Source organism: Myxine glutinosa, chromosome 3, assembly GCF_964187855.1.
Source record: "Myxine glutinosa chromosome 3, kmMyxGlut1.1, whole genome shotgun sequence".
Taxonomy (NCBI): Eukaryota; Metazoa; Chordata; class Myxini; order Myxiniformes; family Myxinidae; genus Myxine; species Myxine glutinosa.
The window spans coordinates 11,015,626-11,037,372 of NC_136263.1; the positions used below are offsets into that span (position 1 = coordinate 11,015,626).

General features: G+C 42.3%; 1 protein-coding gene across 1 annotated transcript in view; it reads left to right on the top strand.

Moving 5' to 3' along the window:
• The window catches only part of LOC137423810 (disintegrin and metalloproteinase domain-containing protein 12), a 974,424-nt gene that overhangs the window by 433,448 nt on the left and 519,229 nt on the right, over positions 1 to 21,747 (top strand). The window contains exon 4 of the mRNA XM_078773544.1: positions 8,252 to 8,330. Coding sequence (XP_078629670.1) covers positions 8,252 to 8,330 — 79 coding nt within the window. The remainder of the gene's footprint in view (positions 1 to 8,251; positions 8,331 to 21,747) is intronic.

Below are 21,747 nucleotides of genomic sequence, written 5' to 3' on the forward strand. Positions count from 1 at the left end.
TTTGGACAATATATGGGGTTTGGACAATATATGGGGTTTGGACAATATATGGGGTTTGGACAATATATGGGGTTTGGACAATATATGGGGTTTGGACAATATATGGGGTTTGGACAATATATGGGGTTTGGACAATATATGGGGTTTGGACAATATATGGGGTTTGGACAATATATGGGGTTTGGACAATATATAGGGTTTGAACAATATATGGGGTTTGAACAATATATGGGGTTTGGACAATATATGGGGTTTGGACAATATATGGGGGTTGGACAATATATGGGGTTTGGACAATATATGGGGTTTGAACAATATATGGGGTTTGAACAATATATGGGGTTTGAACAATATATGGGGTTTGAACAATATATGGGGTTTGAACAATATATGGGGTTTGGACAATATATGGGGTTTGAACAATATATGGGGTTTGGACAATATATGGGGTTTGGACAATATATAGGGTTTGAACAATATATGGGGTTTGAACAATATATGGGGTTTGGACAATATATGGGGTTTGGACAATATATGGGGTTTGGACAATATATGGGGTTTGGACAATATATGGGGTTTGGACAATATATGGGGTTTGGACAATGTATGGGGTTTGGACAATATATGGGGTTTGGACAATACATGGGGTTTGAACAATACATGGGATTTGAACAATATATGGGGTTTGGACAATATATGTGGTTTGGACAATATATTGGGTTTGGACAATATATGGGGTTTGGACAATATATGGGGTTTGGACAATATATGGGGTTTGGACAATATATGGGGTTTGAACAATTTATGGGGTTTGGACCTGTGATCCGGAATCATTAAGGAAGTGCTCACTCAGACGAGAATGGTAACAATACCAAATTAAGATTAGTTATTTCATTCCAACTCTTCCGTTTTTCCAGGTTTCTATAAATGTGCTGATGGTGTGATCTCAACATTTTACCTGCATATTGAGTGAGGTGTGCATACAGGTGCTCAAATGTAGGTAATATCAATCAATCACTCAATCATGTTTTATTCATATTTATCATAATTGCTCATAAATAAACTTTTCTACAAACAATTCGATGTTTTATGAGCTATTTATTTGTGAGTGACAATCAATTGTTCCATATTGTCTTGGGTGTGATGGAGGCAAATCTTTTATATGAATTACCTTTGATGAACTTTGGAAATTTTTGGTTGCAAGGAAGTTGTACGATTTTCATTGATTGTATTCATTCAGGCATTTATCTGCAATCTATATCATAAATAATTTCAATTGTTTGTGTGTTTGTTTGAGTGTTTGTTGTACACCGATCTTTTCATATTTCATCTCCAGGTGCTGCATGACGTCATCGCTGGGTACCGAAGGGGGCCCAGCGATAACGTGCACCAAAAGGGAGTACTCAATTTTCACTCCATTTGTGTTATTTGCTTGCTTTTTTTTTCTTGTTACCTCGCAAAAAAATACATTTGGACAAGTATGTTGCTCACTCTGGTTTGTGTGTGTGTTTGTTTGTATGTGTGTGTGTGTGTTTGATTGTGTGTGTTTGTGTGTGTATTTGTGTGTGTGTTTGTTTGTGTGTGTGTGTGTGTTTGTTTGTGTGTATTTATGTGTGTGTGTGTGTGTGTGTGTGTTTGTTTGTGTGTATATTTATGTGTGCTTGTTTGTGTGTGTGTTTGTTTGTGTTTGTTTCTGTGTGTATTTGTGTGTGTGTGTGTGTGTGTGTGTGTGTTTGTTTGTGTATGTGTGTGTGTTTGTTTGTGTGTGTGTTTTTTTGTGTGTGTATTTGTGTGTGTGTTGTGTGTGTGTGTGTGTGTGTTTGTTTGTGTGTGTGTTTTGTGTGTGTGTGTGTTTGTTTGTTTGTGTGTGTGTTTGTTTGTGTGTATTTATGTGTGTGTGTGTTTGTTTGTGTGTATATTTATGTGTGTGCTTGTTTGTGTGTGTATGTGTTTGTTTGTGTGTTTGTTTCTGTGTGTATTTGTGTGTGTGTGTGTGTGTGTTAGTGTGTGTGTTTGTTTGTGTATTTGTGTGTGTGTTTGTTTGTTTGTGTGTGTTTTTCTGTGTGTGTATTTGTGTGTGTGTTCGTGTGTGTGTTTGTTTGTGTGTATTTGTTTATGTGTTTGTTTGTGTGTGTGTGTGTGTTTTTGTTTGTGTGTATATTTAAGTGTGTGCTTGTTTGTGTGTTTGTGTTTGTTTGTGTGTTTGTTTCTGTGTGTATTTGTGTGTGTGTTTGTTCGTGTGTGTGTTTGTTTGTGTGTTTGTTTGTGTGTGTGTGTGTGTGTGTGTGTTTGTTTGTGTGTGTTTGTGTGTGTGTGTGTGTGTGTTTGTTTGTGTGTGTGTGTGTGTGTGTGTGTTTGTGTGTGTGTGTGTGTTTGTTTTTTGTGTGTGTGTTTGTTTTTTGTGTGTGTGTTTGTTTGTGCATGTGTGTGTGTGTGTGTGTGTGTGTGTTTGTGTTTGTGTATGTTTGTGTGTGTTTGTTTGTCTGTCCCCTCACTTATACTTGCCTACAGGTCACAATTTTAAATCGAGCTTCATGAAACTTCACCAAATGGTAGAGTTTGTGGTCCGACAAAAACCTATATATTTTTGAGGTCAAAAGGTGAAAAGGTCAACATAGACGAAAGGTCAACTACTTTTTTCAAATCTCTAAAATCCTCAATTTTCATCCGTTTGACTTGAAATTTGAAAAGGACTTTCATGTCAGCTTACTAAAACCAACCACCAATTATTTTTGAGGTAAACATAGGCCAAAAGTTCAACATAGGCCAAATTTCTAAAATTTTCAATTTTCATCCGATTAACTTAAAGTTTGAAGACGATTTGCATATCAGGTCACTGAATTCAACCACTAATTATTTTTGAGGTCAAAAGGATGCTCTACTGAGTGCCATTCCACTTTGTTTCGTTTTGCCAAGTTTCATTCCATGAGTGATTTTTCATTTGTTTGTTTGCCCGGGTGATATCTCAGCCATACTTTGAGCTCGGAAGCTGAAATTTGGGCACAATAGTGAGGACGTGCTTTGACAAAATGGTGTTTTTGTTTTTTGATATGCTATTATGTTATTTATTTATTTATTTGGCATGGGGTGGTGTACTTTGAATGTATCTATACCTGTTTGTGTGTTTGTTTGTTTGTTTTTGTGGTTTTTTGTCTGTTTGTTTGTTTGTATGTTTGTTTGTTTGTGTGTTTGTTTGTGTGTTAGTGCGTTTGTATGTTATTCATTTGCGGCTGAACCGTATCACCTAGAGATCCCAAATCGTGGGTGTAGGTACTTCACAATCTGGGCAAGGCATTAAGGTACTACACGTTGTTCTTTGATGTTCTTTAGGCAACCAAAGGCTGCTATCATGTGTTATTGGGATGTGAGGTCAGGAAGTGCTGCCGCAAGCCCGGAGGCAAAAGGTAACACCAGGAGGGCAAAAATTCCATAACTTTTCAATCTCCAACACATCCTGAAACCACCGCCAGGAAAATTTCAACCTGCTGGGCGGTGCCAGCTTCTAGAAATACAAAAACAAGTCAACAAAACTGTTATAGATGAGCAAGCAAAACAGGACAGTCATTAAATCACCAAACTCTTTTCAGAGCGTCCGTGCTGCCGAAGCAGTTTCTTGGCAAGGGTTATGCTGGGTGGTTTGCCTTTGCCTTAAGGGCAGTCAGTCAGAACAGGACTTTTTCTAATTCGTTCATGATGTTTATCGGTGTGTCTGGATTCAAACCAGACAGCTCAAACACAGCTCGAAGGCAAGTCTGCATACCTCTCTGCTATATCTCAAGGACCCAATCAGTCTCTCGATGAATTCAAAAGGATGTGACAGCCCATTTGATGATTCATGCTCGGGTGTTTTGCACCACCATCGATGCAATACTGGAATCACAGTTTGCCAGCCTCCCCTGTTGAGATGAAACCATTTAAGTAATAGATACCTGGATAGCAAATTTTTGGACGTATTTCGAGCCTTCCCTCAACCCTGGGAAAAAAATGGATTTGGCTTTTTCCAATGAAATTATTTGCTAATTTTATCCAAATGTAAAAACGTCCAGATGACCGTGTATACTGTCTTGAACAACCTGCCACGTCAACATCATCCGCAAGGGATTGATCTTCAAGATGATCTGGCAGGTGATGCCTAACGATGGTTATCCATGAAAGACTTCGACAGAATATTTGCAATAGTCCTGCTGGTGCATTTGCCCTGTGATCATTCCCGGTGTATTGATGCTGTCAGAACCTTGGCTTCTCTTCGCTCCGGTGCTTGCTGGGAGATTAAAGTGGAAAGGATTTATCTCAGGTACTTTAATCTTACTTTGGGCTCTCTGACTGCCTAGGTTGCCTCACCTGAAGTTTGCTTTGTAGGTATTCACCTAACAAGCATGTCAACTTGCTGTCACAATTCTATCAACGCACACCTTGCACATAAGGCCATATTGCCAAACACTTGGGACCCATTGGACAGTTAAGAGCATCTGCCATTTTAGGAACAAGACATCTGGTCATGCTGTTCCAAACCCTCAGATTCCCTCTCTCCCCCTCCTCTTCCTCTCTACCTCCCGTCCCTCTCTCTCCCTCCTCTTCCTCTCTACCTCCCTTCCCTCTCTCTCTCTCCCTCCATCCTCCTCTGTGTCCTCTCTTTCTTTCTCAGTTGATGGTGCCCTCTTTTATGGTATTATCAGCTGTATGTAAGAACCGATGTCCATTTGCTATGTTAGTGTATGATTGTGTTCACTCTGTCATCTCATTTTCTGACTCGTAAATTGTTACCTTATCGGATTTTGCACGCACATTAGCTCAAAGTCATAATCAAGCTTTCACTTGCAAAGATGTTTACTCCGGGGTGTGCTTGGAAAATACAATAGACAATCTTATTGGTTGAAATGTGACCAATTCAATCCGATCTCTGAAGCTCAGCAGAGTTTAGCCTGGTTCTGCCTTTAACTGGAGAACTCAATGTAAGATCTGTGGCTGCAGGACTTAACGCTTGGATGCAGTGATTGGGCCTTGGAGGCCCACAAGTTTTTTTTGTTGCAAAAACTATGCTGTACAATTTTTTTTTGGAATGAGCCTCATTTTCACCGACTTTCATGTTGTTACACAAAATTAAGTGACCTTAAAAAAAAATTCATTCACGCTCGTGGGAAAATCTTCATTCTTCACTTATAACCTGAAAATCCGACACGAATGCAGGCCTGGGGCCTCCGAGGCCCCGCATAAATGTTGTTGTACTACTATGTTATATCATTATTTTCTTGATATGAGCCTCATTATATGCTCCTATAACTTGGTTACAAATGATTCAGTGACAAAAATATGAAAATTAAAAAACATTACACTAATACATTCGTGGGGCCTCTGAGGCCCAATGGCTGCATAGGTGTAGGATTTTTGACAGTTGTGGACATATACATTATAAATAAAAGGATTAGTGAATCATATTTTTTGAGCAAATACTCCTCCATGAGCCTCAACTTTTTAGAGAAAAAAAGTTGAAAAACAAAGAACAAAATTTTTTTTTTGCAAAAAAAAAAAAGATTCATTACTTGTACGGGATTCTTCCAACTAATAGGATCAATTATTCACATTCCCTGAGCAAATACACATCCATGAGCATCGACCTGGATTGAAAAATGATATGAAAGAAAAAAAATCTATAAATTTTTTTTTTTTTTCATTCCACGAATACATCCGTGTTGGGCCTCCGAGGCCCAATGGCAGCATTTATGTAGGATTTTTGACGCCTGCATCTAAGAGTTAAGGAGGGAAAGGTAACTAATTTGGAAGCCGATTCCCCTCTGAGCCGTCTGGTCTTGGATTTTTCCCATGTAGAGTTGAATCCGACGATAAAATTGCTGTCCTGTTGCAATACTGGTAATGGCTGCTTCTCAGAGCACACTAAACTATACTAGAAGAGAGACGCGTTGTCTGTCTGTCTCTGTCACCATTTTCTCAGAGATGGTCAATTGGATCTTCGTCAAACTTTCAGAGGTTCATCGGTGAGTGGCGGAGAGTGTTCCAGGCCAAAAAAAAAAGATTGAAAAAGAATGTGAATTTTTTTTTTTCAATTTAAAATAACAATCCTTCTATAGTGCCCAAGCCTTTGTAGCTATGTGAAAGGTAATATTACTCTTCAATGAACCCTGACCCCATTCCTTAGTGGGTGCAGGGATCATGAATATAATCCGAATTAACAAATTATGAACCTCATTTTGATGGGAAGTGGCAGGAAGTCCACATCATCATCATAATCCCCCAAGCCCTCTCCCTCCCACAGATCTTCCGATGTCCCTGTTCTCTGCTGTTGTACTTGTGTGCTTCCCTCTCTCTCCCCATCTTTTCTCCCGCTCCCATTATTGTATGTTTTATGTGTCAGTTTGTTTTTTGTGATTGATTTTAGCTCTTACACGAGCCTCGATCTTGTTAAAAAAAAGAAAAGAAGATGATTAAATTGATTATTCTCTCATCTGCATAAGTCTGCTTTGGGACATTAAGTGTCCCAAAGTATTTCTCAAAATGATTAGGTCATTGTGCACAGTTCCCTGTTTGAAGTGCTTGCTAATAATTCAATGGGATAAGGAAGTCGATTATAAAAAAAATGTATGAATGTTAATTTGGATTAAACGAATGTTATCAATGGGGGTTTTAAGTACTTAGAGGAAAACGAAATTTATATAGTAAACTAATTAGTTGTGGATATTCCACACTATGATGGAACAATTGGCTCATTCCTGTCTCGGTTTTCTTGTATCTCCTAATTTGCAAACGAACTACAACAACACTGATACTGGATGTATACAATGATTTGCCTCACTGCCAGGCCCAATAAGGCCGTGCACATCGTTGTACCTTTTGGTGATGTACGAGTAGTTGTTGAAAGGGAATATATGTTCTCTGCTGAAGTCTGCTGGCACCGGTTTATCCTCCACACACCAATTATAACAGGAAGAGAGAGTAAAAAATACTTTGCACAGCAGGTACAATATGTTTATTCAAACTCTTTCTGACAGTGGTACAAATTCTGACATTTCTGATACTTCTGATCTCGTGCCACTACTGACCATTGTTGTCCGTGTGGTGTCCCATCGATCATAAGTTACTGCCACTCAACACTGCGCCCCCTTATATTTACCTTCACCACGGAAGGTGTATGGAGGTTATGTTTTCACCGCTGTCTGTCTGATTTTGAACAGGATAGCTCAAAAAGTTGTGGATGGATTCGGACGAAATTTGGTGGAGAGGTTGGGTACGTGACAAGAACGTGACTGCTGGAGGCATGCGCTCTACCAAGTGCCGTTCCAGTTGTAAACTACAATTATGTCTAGGAATGTAATATTACAATAAGTACCGTAAAATGGGGGTGAATAGGGACAGCAAAGTGAATAGGGACACAAACTGAAAAAAAGTTTGGAAACTTTTTTCGCTGAAAATTGATAACTATACTGATTTGTTGATATTTGGGTTGAAAGTGTTGTCTTGTTTTTTTAAAAAGCAACTTATAGTCCCTATTAACCCCATATATGGGTTAAATAGGAATAAATAGGATTTTTATGGCTGTCCCTATTCACCCCGTTTTACGGGTGACTCTGATCAAACTGATCGGACTAAGCGTTGTAGTTGTCGAATTATGACGTCATAATGAAGGCACCAATGACGTCACCATTAACAACGCTTACTCCCCATATGGAGTACTTTACAATGAGCCACGTTTCAATTTTTTCAATGGAGCAGTTTTGGAGATTTTGAGGCCCAAAGTCTTTGGGTTTTTCCAAGACGGCGCCATTACCATGTGACCTATGACGTCATAGTTGTCACCAAAAAAAAGTCTTCCCGAGAAGACATGAACTATGGTGAAAATTTGGGCGAATCGCACGAACAGTTGATATGGATAAAAAAAAAAGAATTTTTAAAATGCAGACAGGTACGTGTGACGTATGTAGGTACGTACGCACCCGATCGCTTAACCCACTTTTTGCTTGCAAGCGCAGGGTAAAAACAGCAGGTGTATTCAAATAATTGTTGCTGTCCAGGTTTATTTTTATTGTCCCCATAGATGAAGTCAGGTTGAAAGTCTTTAGATTGTGCACGTGTCCAAGTGGTGCAAAAAATGTTAAAAATGAGAGTCGCATCGGTACAGAATGTTCGGAAGGACAACATTACTCTCGAAACGATGTGATGTGTTGTAGTTATAAAAGCTTTAAATCCACAAAGCAATTTGATAAACTAAATCTTTGTTTTTCTGACGTTTGTTTTCCAGGGGCCTGCTCCCACAGGGATACGTGGAGATGCATTATTCGCTGAATGGAACATTGATTACGGAGAAGCCAGACTATGCGGTAATAAGAATGTTCTCTTGTTTACTGCACCATCTCAAATCATTGGCTATACTCCACTGAACTGCTGTGAGCTCGACCAACGATGCTGTTACCGATGTGCAATTTGGGGAATATCAGGTTGACTCTGCTCGGAAAAATGATACGGTTTATTTACTTTTATATAACATGTTTCATAACCTTGTTGCCGAATGGATCCTTGGAGGAGTGTTCCAAAAGTTCCCACAAAATCCCACACCAAGGCTCTTAGTTTTCATCTTGTAAGAGTTTATGGTTAATGATCTTCCTACGAGTTCAATTTACACTTACAATTGAAAATGGTGGAGCTCGTTTGAATAACTTTATAAAAACTTAAAGGATAAAGTAGATCCCAAAGGTATTACTGTCAATTGATGATTCGAGATTTTCACTACTTATTCGACGGCAAAGTTGTTAAATTCACACCTTTCTGTTGAAACACAACTTCACACCTTTCTGTTGAAACACAACTTCACACCTTGCTGTTGAAACACAACTTCACACCTTTCTGTTGAAACACAACTTCACACCTTTCTGTTGAAACACAACTTCACACCTTTCTGTTGAAACACAACTTCACAAACAGCTGTTATGGGTTCTTGTTACCTTTGAGTTGCTTGCGCTACATGACTCACTGGAGTTAAATCTGCAAACGGAGCTGCTTTGTCAATCATTCCGACATGAAGTGTGGCATTAGATGTGTCAACAACAATTCTTTGAATCGTTCTGTGTTTATTCCAAACAAACCATCTACCACGACTACTACTACTACTACTACTACTACTACTACTACTACTACTACTACTACTACTACTACTACTACTACTACTACTACTACTACTACTACTACTACTACTACCACGCCACGCCACGCCATTTTGCTGCTCCCTGAGCCATGCTATTTTCGACATTTCCTTCTCATCCTCTTCCGTTTTCGTTTGTATTTTTGGTTTATTTGGGTTATTTGACCCGAGTTGGTTCATTTTGTTACTTTACTTTGACGTCCCGTTTGAGTTATTAGTCCCTTGCGTTCGGGCCTAGCCGCGGCGTGCGGCCGCACCCGTGTGGGACTAGATTTGCCGCGCCCGATTTGTGGCGTATCACAAACTGTTTGACTTCCTTGTTTTTGCTTAATCACCCTTGACTTTCTGTGCTATATTTGCATAGTTTTGGCGATTAAGCCGATAAGTTATTTGCTCAATGCACATTTGATTATCCTTTTGAGTTAATCACCAGCATACCTGTCCGGTCGTGCGAAGATAAGCAAAAGCTCGCGAACGAGCTCATTGATATTTTTAAAAATTTTCATTTGACGGGAAATATACCGTTAATAGCAATCATGCCTCTGGATGGTACATGGGCAAGGATGGCCGCTACTACCTCTGGTGCAGGTGGGAACCGCCCTGCCCACCCGTTTAAGACGTTAACAAGGAAGCACGGGGTGAAATGCGAGTTGGGACAAATCACCCAAATAGAGGCCTATGTAAACGCACTCGCTCGTGTGGTTGATCCAGCAACGATAGTTGCAGCCTCGAAAATGTATGGACAAGCTGTGTTCTTTCTTAACTCGGAGGCTGCAGCAAACAAAGCCATTGAGAAAGGGATTAGTGTGGGAGGACTCTTTGTACAAGTCGAGCCGCTCTCAAGTCTTGGTACAAGGATAATTATATATAATATACCTCCTTACGTGCCGAACAATGTCGTGGTGCCTTTCCTGGAACGACTGGGAGTGTTGAGATCACCCATCAAGCCTGTGTCTTTGGGCTGTCATGAGCCCTCCCTACAACATGTCTGGTCTTTTAAAAGACAAGTATCCATTGAATTGGGAAAGGATGCTGAATGTGAGGGGTCGTTTGTTATTCCTTTTGACGGAAAGAATTACAGGGTGTTTTATATGACAAACGAACCCTGTTGTTTTGTATGCAAAGCGAAGGATCACAGGAGAGCAGACTGCCCCACTATCATTAAAGAGGTTGCAGCTCCTCAACGTCCAGATCAGCCTCGAGAGGATCCCAGCGTCACTGAAGGTATCCTAAGAGAGGCAGCTGCTCCTTTGTGCTCGAGGGCAGTGGACCCTCAAGAAAGTTATATACCAGCTTCTCATCCCATCTCTTCTGCTGCCATAAATCAATGGCAGGCAGTGGGAGCAGGGAAGGTGAAGAGTGCACAGAAGAGGAAATCAGAACCCGCAGAGGATGGGACCACGGAACACCCTGGTACAATTGAGGATGACACGGGAAGTAATGTGTCAAAGGGATTTGTAAAGCCTAGTATTCTGAAGGAGAAAAGAGTGGTAACCCAATCTGAAGAAATGGAAGAAGAAGAAGAAGAGGAAACTATTCATCAAACGACAGGATATGGAGAGTCTTCTCTCTCAGATCCACCCAAAGACAGTTTGAAGAATGAACAGGAAGGGAGACCATCAGGTAGTAAACCCAGCACGGTAAAGACAAACAACCTAGAGGTATCTGACTTGACAGCGCCAAACTATACTGTGATGTTGGCTCCTGAGAAAATACATCCAATAATAACAACTGCAACGAAGCTTCAAAATAAACCAGGGATTGAAACATCTACAAGAGCAGTTCTGAACCGAAGGATTAACACCGAAGTTTCAAAGGATTCTGAAGTAGCATTCATCGGTGGGACAGACAGAGAGAGGGAACCAGACACACAAGCATCAATAAAGTTGCTGGCACTGACCGACATCGCAGGTGATGTCACTTCACTCACTGTTGGCGCAGAAAGGGGAATAGTTGAGCACGTCTCTATTTTACCACCCCAAAAGGTTGGATCTCCTATACCAACTGAGGAGGAGGCATCCACTCCCACAGGTGAAGCAACGTCCGCCGCATCAGAGCCAAAGGAGCGTTCCTCTGCGCCAGAAGATTATGCCAAGTCAGCCTTGAGAGACGACATGGCAGAAGACTTGACACATTGTACAAGTACACCAAAGGAGAAGGATCTTGAACCTCCAGACAGCGATGATGAGGAGAGTATTGGTGATGGGGAAGACTATCAAGGGTCACTGACTGGTTTAGAGACAGACCTACCTGCAGGACGCCATTCCTGCATCCCCAGCCAGGAGATACTCGAGTTCCTGGAACAAAGCTTGCATAGCAGGAAGAAAGTGGACAATGCGCTGAAACAGTAGAAAGATTATGACTTGCTAGTGCATTCCTTGTATGTACTAAGGAGAGACGGACATAAAACAAGGACTTCAGGCTCGGCCGAACAAGCCAGAGTCAGGAAGTTTCTAGCAAAGTTGTTGAGTTACGGGCCTGAATATAAAGTCGTTTAGGAGGATGAATTTCACAGAAACAAAACTCTCAATACAATAATGACATCAAACTTATGAATAGGATCATTGAATGTCAATGGCTGTAAGGATGCATTCCGTGTGCACCAGGTATTGTCATTCTGTGTGAAGGAAAAACTTGAAGTAACCTTTCTGCAGGAAACCCACACGACCCCAGAGGCTGCATCCCGATGGGAAAACCAATGGGAAGGCTTGGCCTTTTTCAGTCACCTAACGGACACATCTTGTGGAGTGCCTACCCTCTTTTCACCAAAGAGGAAACCTGAAATACTTGTCGTAAAGGAAGCCAGTGTGGGGCGGTTGCTACATATAAAATCTAAGTTTGAAGAATTTGTTGTCAATTTCGTCAACATTTATGCACCTTGTGTAGGAGTTGCAAGGGGGATTTTCTTCAACCTGTTGCAGAGATTCATGCTCACCTTGCCTGGTGAAGAGTGTGTAATTCTTGGAGGAGACTTTAATTGCACTCTAAACCCCTCCCTTGATCGAATAGGTCAGGAGCCGCATAATCCCTCTGTAAGAATATTACAACAAACCATAACACTGTTAAACTTGAGGGATACTTGGCACATACAACACCCCACAGACAGAACATTCATGTATACGAGTATCAGAGGCGGTCATATATCACAATCCCGGCTCGATAGAATTAACGTGTCTCACCGTTGGTGTAAGAGTGTCAGTGACTCTGGCATAAAAGTTGCCCATTTCACAGATCACAACTTGGCCTGGATTAAGTTTTCCCTGGCGGAAACAAGGCGAGGCCCTGGCTTGTGGCACCTGAACAATGCTTTAAGTCAGGATGAAGCCTTTTTGTCAATCTTTTCGAATTTTTGGCAAGCCTGGAGGAATAAAAAAGGAGATTTTTGCTCACTTGGATTCTGGTGGGATGTAGGCAAGGTACGATTGAAATTGCTGTGTCAGGAATACTCGTATGGATCGAGCAAAACACTTGGGTAGGGATCAAAAGACTGGAAGAGGAACTGCTGCACCTTGAGAAGCACCTGGCCACACTTACCTCTACTGAACTGCAGGCATACCAAGAAAAAAAGAGCACCCTTAAAGCATGTAGTCGTGTGAAAGCACGAGGGGCGTATGTGCGCTCTCGTTTGCAGTTTATTTCTGAGGATGAATATGTCCTGAATTATCTCAAAGGGGGGGAAAAACGCAAAGGTCAATTCAGGACTATAGCGAGTGTTCTCGCAGAAGATGGTCTCTTGCTCAATGGCTCTGAGATTGTTCAAAAACGAATTAGAGCCTTTTACGCTCAGCTGTATTCGGGGAAGAGCACAGACGCAGGTGCAGGTGGCACTTTGTGGAGTAGTCTTCCTGAAGCCTCTGTTGAAGACCGGGAGCAGCTGGAGACTCCATTATCTCTGGAAGAATTGAAAACCGCCCTGCACAGCCTATCAAGAGATAAATCCCCTGGCATGGATGGCTTATCATGTGAATTCTATACAAAAGTATGGGACTTGGTTGGACCTGATTACCTAAGCGTAGCTCAGGAAGCATGTGATACAGGTATAATGCCCCTTTCTTGGCGTCGAGCGATTCTGGTCTTGATTCCCAAGGAGGGTGACTTGAGAGACTTGAAGAATTACCGCCCTGTGTCTCTGCTTTGTGTGGATTATAAGGTCATGGCTAAAATGTTGTCACTCCATCTCGGACCAGTCCTGACCAAATTAGTCAGCCCGGACCAATCTTATGCCATTCCAGGCAGGACAATACATGACAACATATCCCTTGTCAGAGACCTGATACAGTATGCGGACATGACTCAGACTCAAGTCGGATTTCTCTCCTTGGATCAGGAGAAAGCCTTTGACCAGATGAACCATGAGTATCTGTTTGAAACCTTGCTAACATTTGGGTTGGGGAGGAGATTTGTAGGCATGATTCAGACGTTGTACATGTCGGCAGAATGCCTAGTTAAAGTCAACGGTTTCTTGCTCGCGCCCTTTCCATTTGAGAGAGGAATAAGACAAGGATGTCCCCTGTCCGGCCAATTATATTCCCTATGTATCGAACCCTTCCTTTGTTTGATGAGAAGAAGGCTAACTGGCATTGTGGTGCCACACAACAGGGTCAACCTCAAACTTTCTGCATATGCAGATGATGTTCTCGTGTTTGCCAGTAATGCAAGGGATATGCAAATAGTTTATGATTGTCAGCAGGTCTATTCAGCAGCATCGTCTGCTACAATCAATTGGAGGAAAAGCTCGGGGCTTCTAATTGGACAAATGCAGGTAAAGGAGTTACCAACACTTTTTCAGAAATTGACCTGGAGTCGCAATGAAATCAAATATTTGGGGCTGCACTTGTCCACTTCCCATGGGTCCTCACCACTCATTAACTGGAACACTTTAGGGGACAAGATCAAAGCAAAGTTGAGAGACTGGAGTGGACTACTAAAAGTCCTGTCTCTGAGGGGAAAAACACTCCTTATTAAACAGGTTATAATTCCGAAGTTAGTATTCAGGCTCTCTTGCATAAGCACTCCAGAGGAGTTTCTGGTTAAGATGCAGAGGAAGCTACTGGACTACTTTTGGAATGGTAAACACTGGGTTTCACTGGGCATTCTGAGCTTGCCTTTTGCAGAAGGTGGACAGTCTTTTCCCTGCCTTCGAAGCCACTACCACGCATCCAGGCTGAAGACCATACAACGTTACCTACATGTGAACCCTGCACCGCAATGGTGCTCACTGGCATCATACTTCTTCAGCAAAGTGCTCAATCCTGGGTACAAAAGGAATCTTTTCATCAGTACATCTCGGAGCCTGTCTAGTGCTACATTGCCTCTTTTTTATCAAGAAATGCTGAAGGCTTGGAATGCAGTCGACGTACAAATAACAGTTCCTTATCCAGGCAAGGACCTGTTAGAAGAACCGCTCATTCTCAACCCTCTTCTACAGGGCCCAACTCTGGCTTCCTTTTCAGTAAGAAGGAGCCTCTCAGCTGGTAGCATATCCACAGAGGGAGACCTTCTGAACGATGGTAAGAGAAGGCTTATTTTACCCAAGGAGCTCGCAGCGAAAATGGGCCTGAGGACAATCAGGATCCCCTCCAGGATACTTGAAGAGGTCAAAAGTTCCTTGCCTCCCGATTGTCTGGAATATCTAGAGAATCCCAAAGAGGGTGATGGATCTGGACAGATGTCCATCGGTAACTCCATGGATTTTAAAATCCGACCACGATGTTGCGACCTCTCTCAGCCAATACCTGCAAACAATATGAGTAAGACCCCTGGCACAGTGGAAATGTCGTTCTGTGGGCTACCAAGGAAAAATATATACCTGCTAGTGATCCACTCGCTCCATTATATAGCTCTTCCAACCCGACTAGATACTCCCTGGCATGAGATTCTTCCACTTCCTTCGACTGTTCATCCACGTTGGGATTCACTCTATCTCTACCCAACGCCAAGAATGATGGCAGACTTAAGTTGGAGGTTGCTACATGGGGCACTGAGCTTTGGATCTATGATGCGGCATTTCACTAACTTCCCAGAGGAATGCTGCTTTTGTGGTGAAAGGGAAACTATATTTCACATATACCTTCAATGCCACCGTCTTGAACCAGTGTTCTTACTGATGAAAAATCTTCACTTGCACTTCTGGCTTCACTTCTCTCCAACACTTTTTATCATCGGGCACCCGGTAAAGAAACTAAGCAAGTCACGAGATCTCCTTGTTAACTTTATTTTAGCCTGTGCAAAAATGGCAATATGTAAAACCAGGAAGGCAAAAATAGAGAAAGATGTGGTGGAACACAGTTCTGTATGGCTGAAGGGCTTAATACGCTCACGCATTATTTCGGAGTACAAGGCGGCAGAATATAGTAACACTGTTCAAAAGTTTAAGGAAACCTGGACTATAAATGATGCACTTTGTACGGTCTCCCCACAAGATATTTTGCTCTTATTTGTATAAATGTGTTATTTGGCATTCTTTTTGGTGTTCTTTGGCGTTCTTATTTTGGTGTTCTTTGGCGTTCTTTACCTTCCCCTTGTCTGTCTTGGTAGTGCTTTCACTTCAAAATGCTCTACCTTGTCTACTGTAGTTCAAACCATGGACTTGCAGAGATGAGGAATTGAGCGACATTAAACTGGGAACATATGTTTGCCTGAGCTTGCATGAGCTCTGAACGCAAATCTCTGTAACCTTTCCAACAAAAGCACTACTACTACTACCCCGACTACTACTACTACTACTACTGCTACTACTACTACTACTACTACGCCACGCCATTTTGCTTCTCCTCGAGTTGTGCTACTTTTCAACATTTCTTCCCTCATCCTCCTCCGTTTTCGTTTGTATTTTTGTTTTGTTGTGGTTATCTGAACCGAGTTGGTTCATTTTCTTGTTTTATTTTGACGTTTATTTGATTTAAATCGTCCTTTTTGTGTTCAGGCCTAGCCGCGGCGGCCGCGCCCGTGTGGGACTAGTTGCGCCTAATATGCTGCGTTATCGTTAAAGTACTTAGTGATCCTTTTGTTCTTTGGTATAATCACCATTTAGTGTGCTGAATTTGCACACTGTGGTGAGCAGGTGTGTGAGTGAGCGTTATTTGATCAATTACGTGTTTTTGTTACCTTGGTTCTAAGAGGGACAATTAATTATTTTTGAATTATGCTAATGCACACGAAATGGGCTGATGTCGCTGCGACCACTTCTGGTGCAGGTGGGAAAAACAAAGCACACCCGTTTCAGTCCTTGACAAGGAAACATGGCGTGAGATGCGAGTTGGGACAAACTACCCAAATGGAAGCGTATGTGAGCGCAATGTCTATTGTGGTAGGTTCATCAGTAATAGTTGCAGCCTCTAAAATGTACGGAAGAGCTGTGTTCTTTCTTAAGTCCGAGGCTGCAGTGAATAAGGTGATAGAGAAAGGCTTTGTTGTGGGAGGGTTGTTTGTCCAAGTAGAACCACTTTCGAGCCTTGGAACACCAATCATACTCTCTAACATGCCTCCCTTTATTGCTGATCATGTGGCTGTGCCATTCTTGGAGTGATTGGGGGTGCTAAGATCACACAATAGGCCTGTGCCTCTCAGATGTCATGAGCCTGCACTACGTCATATCTTGTCTTTTAAAAGACAAGTTTCTATTGAACTGTACAATGACACGGAATTGGAGGGATCCTTTGTCATTCCGTTTGAAGACAATAATTATAAGGTCTTTTATATGACTAACTAGCTGAATGCACCCGACGTTGCCCGGGTTCTTTTTGAATGAATTTAATCTTCTGTACATAGGTCTTGCTATTATAATTCAGCTTTTACTCGCGGCCATAGAAGATTGACGACTATTATTCAGCTCAGCTTTTAATTGCGAAATGGGCCCAGCCCGGCCGAGGCGGCCTCGACCCGCCTCGCCACCTAGCCTATAACCTTCCCGGGGCCCGTCCCGACATTTTTGATTCTTTTTGAATGAATTTACTACTATAATTCAGCTTTTACCGCGGCCGTAGAAGATTGACTACTATAATTCAGCTCAGCTTTTAATTGCGAAATGGGCCCAGCCCGGCCGAGGTGGGCCTCGACCGGTCTCGCCACCTAGCCTATAACCTTCCCGGGGCCCGTCCCGACATTTTTTGTTTCAGAGGTTTCCTACTATCTTTCACCGTTCAGGAGATTAGCGCGTGCAGACAAACAAACAAACAAACAAAAACGTTCTAATATATATATAATAATAAGACTAGCCGAAAGCACCCGGCGTTGCCCTGGTTCTTTTTGAATGAATTTACTATTATAATTCAGCTTTTACTCGCGGCCGTAGAAGATTGACTACTATAATTCAGCTCAGCTTTCAATTGCGAAATGGGCCCAGCCCAGCCGAAGTGGCCTCGACCGGCTCGCCACCTAGCCTATAACCTTCCCGGGGCCCGTCCCGACATTTTAAGTTCTTTTTGAATGAATTTACTACTATAATTCAGCTTTTACTCGTGGCCATAGAAGATTGACTACTATAATTCAGCTCAGCTTTTAATTGCGAAATGGGCCCAGCCCGGCCGAGGTGGGCCTCGACCGGCCTCGCCACCTAGCCTATAACCTTCCCGGGGCCCGTCCCGACATTTTTTGTATTAGAGGTTTCCTCCTATCTTTCACCGTTCAGGAGATTAGTGCGTGCAGACAAACAAACAAACAAACAAACAAAAACTTTCTTTTATATATACAGATATAAGAAGAAGAAGATGAGCCTTGTTGTCATATTTGTAAGGCAAAGGATCACTTGAGAGCAGACTGTCCCACTGTCTTAAAGAAAGTGTCTGCTCCTTGGAGCCTTGAACAGCAAAAGGGAAATGAGAGTATCACTCCAGGTATCAGTAAAGAAGTACCTGCTCCTCGATGTCCAGAAGAGTCGAAGGAAGACGGAAGTAGTACTTCAGAGGTTTCTGTGCCGTGTCCTGGCCCTAGCTTACCCTCAGACATGGATCAATGGCAAATGGTAAAGTTAGGGAAAGGGAAAAGAGCACAGAAGAGAAAATCGGAGCCAGAAATGAGGGGAATTGTGATCATGTTGATACTTCTGAAGCTACAACTGATAAGGACATGGCAAAACGATCAACAAAGTCGGGTGCTCTGGAAAAAATAGAGATCGTTACAGAACCTGAGCAAATGGAAGAAGAAATAGGTACTCATCCTCAAGTACCAGAGCATGAATGTGATTGGCTGACAAGTGCAGCTATAATGATCTGCCAAAGAGTGAACAGAGAAGCAGAATATCTAAAACTAAAGCCAGTGCGGTAATGACGACTGATCCGGGGACATCTCCTGACTTGGCAGAGTTAAAAGAGACTGAGATGTCTGTTGTGGAGATGGTACATCCAGCTGCACCAACAACAACTGCAAAGAAGCTTCGCAATGAGGCAATTTAAGCTACATCCACAGTGGAAGTTCCTCAAAGAACAAACACCACCGAATGCTCAAATGAAACTGTGGAGTCCATTTCTGTTGAAGAAAGTATACGAAACGAACCAATCATACAAGCAGCCGAGGTCGTGCCTGTACAGATTGAGGTGTTGAGCACTTCCTCTGTATCCACAAGGTGCGCAGAGAGGGAAGTCGACAGGCATGCCTCGCAGGAAACACCTCAACTGGATGAACTCCTCGTTCCCTTGGAAGTACAATCCTCCATTCCTACAGCTTTCTCGAGTGGGGCAGCGTGCAGAGGAAGTTTCATCTGTGTTGCCAGAAGCCTCTGCTACGCCTGTTTTAAGTAATGACGAGGTAAAGGGTGAGGCCCCCAGAGAAAACAAAACAAAGGGGAGAGATCATGAGATCCCAGACAGTGACGACGAGGAGAGCATTGGGGACTGGGAAGATCAAGGAGCGATGATGACCTTCGAGTCGGAACTGCCTTCAGGGCATATTTCTTGCATTCCTGGCAATGAAGTTTTAGAGTTCATTGAAAAAAGTTTACATAGTAGGAAGAAAGTTGAAACTGCCTTAAAAAGGCATCAAATCCTTCCTCTTCTCCAAAGGCTTGATCTCGGATCATCAATTTGGATTCAGACCACGTCATTCTACTCTGAACATGCTGCTTCTGCTGTCTCAACAATGGATGGAGGTCCACGATGCCAAACAGGAAATCAGAGCTGTCTCCCTTGACATATCACGTGCCTTCAATACGGTCTGGCACCCCACTCTGCCCACCAAACTCTCCTCCGATGGTATCCATGGACATCTCCACGCATGGCTTGCGGACTTCCTCTCTAGTCGTAGTCAACATGTGGCCCTGAATGGATTTCTCTCATCTCCCCCCTTTCTATTCAGGCTTAAGTTCACCAAGCCAGTGCCCTGGGCCGTGTGCTTTTTCCCTGAGCTCCTCGCCATATACAAGGCTTTCATCCGCAGCTCAATGGAATACTGCTCTCCCCTCTGGGCCGGTGCTCCTGCCTCACACCTAGCTCAGCTTCACGCTGTTGAAACCAACGCTTTCCGAATCATTGGAATCTCCCGCGATGAAGCTAACTCCAAGGGCCTTTCACTCACTCACCGCAGGCAGGTTGGTGGTCTTTCTGTCTTCTACCGACTCCTCTCCGGCCTTGCTCCCCTAGCTCTGTCCCTCAAATATTCCTACAGGTCGCACAAGATCTGCCAGCCACCCTCTTCTGGTGAAATTGCCAAAATCAAGACTCTCTATTCACCTTCACTCTTTCATTCCTCTTTTCTCCCGCCTCTGGAACAAACTCCCTCACTCTAATAAATTCCAATCCTCCCTCCAGGTCTTTAAAACAGCTGTTCACCACCATCTCTTATCTTCCCCCATCCAAAACCTTGATCTTTTCTACCCCTGCTAATTCACCCCAGATCCACTTTTTTTAAATTCCGACTTCTTTCCTGGAAGTCCAGGCAGTGTTCATGTGTTTTATCCTCCCCCCCAAGCCCTCTCCCTCCCACATATCTCCCGATGTCCCTGCTCTCAAATGTTGTACTTGTGTGCCTCCCTTTCTCTCCCCATCTTGTCTCCCGCTCCATTTATCTTATGTTTTATGTGTCAGTTTGTCTTTTTGTGATTAATGTTAGGTCTTATACGAGCCTCGATCTTGTGTACAAAAAGAAAAAAAAAATTTTTTTCCTTTTCTTTTATATTCTAATTGTATTTCCAAGTTTAATTGTATTTCCTACATTATCGTTACTCTGTTCCACAATAGGTGGTTTCACACAATGCATCCAATGACGTCACACAACTGTGCAGTTACTTCTACGAATGACGTCACATGCCATACTTGTTGCGTCCTAACAATTGAAGGAACTTGTCTAAATCTATTTGCTTATTTAGTTTCTGAGTTCTTTTTTTTCTTCGACATTGAATGACCATGTATTTCCATGAAATGATAGATTCTGACATTTTGGCCAAAATGACAAATTGAGGATTATCAGGGTACGTACTTCATGAATACCATTTCTTCCAACTCCCCGAGCAAAAATGGGAATTATTGGACAATTTTGTGAGACGTCCCGTCTCATCTATCGTGAAGATACACCACATTTATGTTGCAAAATAAATAAATAAATAAATAAAAAGAGCTAAACAAATTTGGCCAATCATTTTCCTTAAAAATAGAAAAATGTGATTAAGGAATCCCCAAAATATGCAAAAAATAAATTTTGGACAAAGTATTTTATTCTCCTGATATGAGTAAGGTACGTCATTTATCGATGTCTCATAAGGACACTCTTTATATTTTCAGAATCATCATTCTCATCGTCATCATCTTCCTCCTCTTTCTCTTCTTCCCCCTCGTCCTAAAATGAGCCCTCTAGTTCTGCCTCTTCTTCCTCTTCTTTTCATGTCACTTAAAATGTAGGTCGAGTCTGAGACCTATCTTGAGTTTTTTTAAATGGAATTACATGAGTGTACTGTGACGTCACAATACAATCTTGACGGACAATTTCCCGATTGATCGTGTGCAGCAATTTCAATGTCACTCACATGGACTTGTTGTGTAAGTGTAAAAGATTGGAGGTCTGAATGCCAATCGTTTTTGATAGTTTTGCTATTGATATTATTGGTTGATAATCATAATGTCATTCTTAGAGGATGGTGCACAGGTAGTGCTATTTCATTTTGAGCTACCTAGTCTGCGTTTGATCCCTGACCAAAGTATGAACCCTTGGATTGATGTTTCCACATGCAGCTTGATGTATTAATATTTGCTCCATCCATTTAGAAGGATGTGAAGCTGTGTGTCCTGTCTGTTAAGATTATTTGGTGGACGTACAAGATACTACTGGGTCTTTCATGTAGAGGACGCGAATTGTCGGTGGCACCCTGAACAAATTGTAATTTATTCCTCTCACCTCTCGTCCAATCGTCAGGCCTGGCCAGCCGGTGAATGAAAGACTTGAGCCAAAAACCTTCCCACAACAAACAATTTCTTTAAAAAAAACAAAAAAAACTTTCCCACAAAAACAACATTGATAGGGGCTTGAACTCCCCCCAGCCCCCAACCTCCCTCTTAACCCCACACCAAGATGATGGTGACCACTCCATTTTTCATCTTCAGATGCATATGGCTGTGTTTCTTGGCTATTGGGCACAATCCTGGATAAGTCGTCACTCCGATGCAGGATACCTG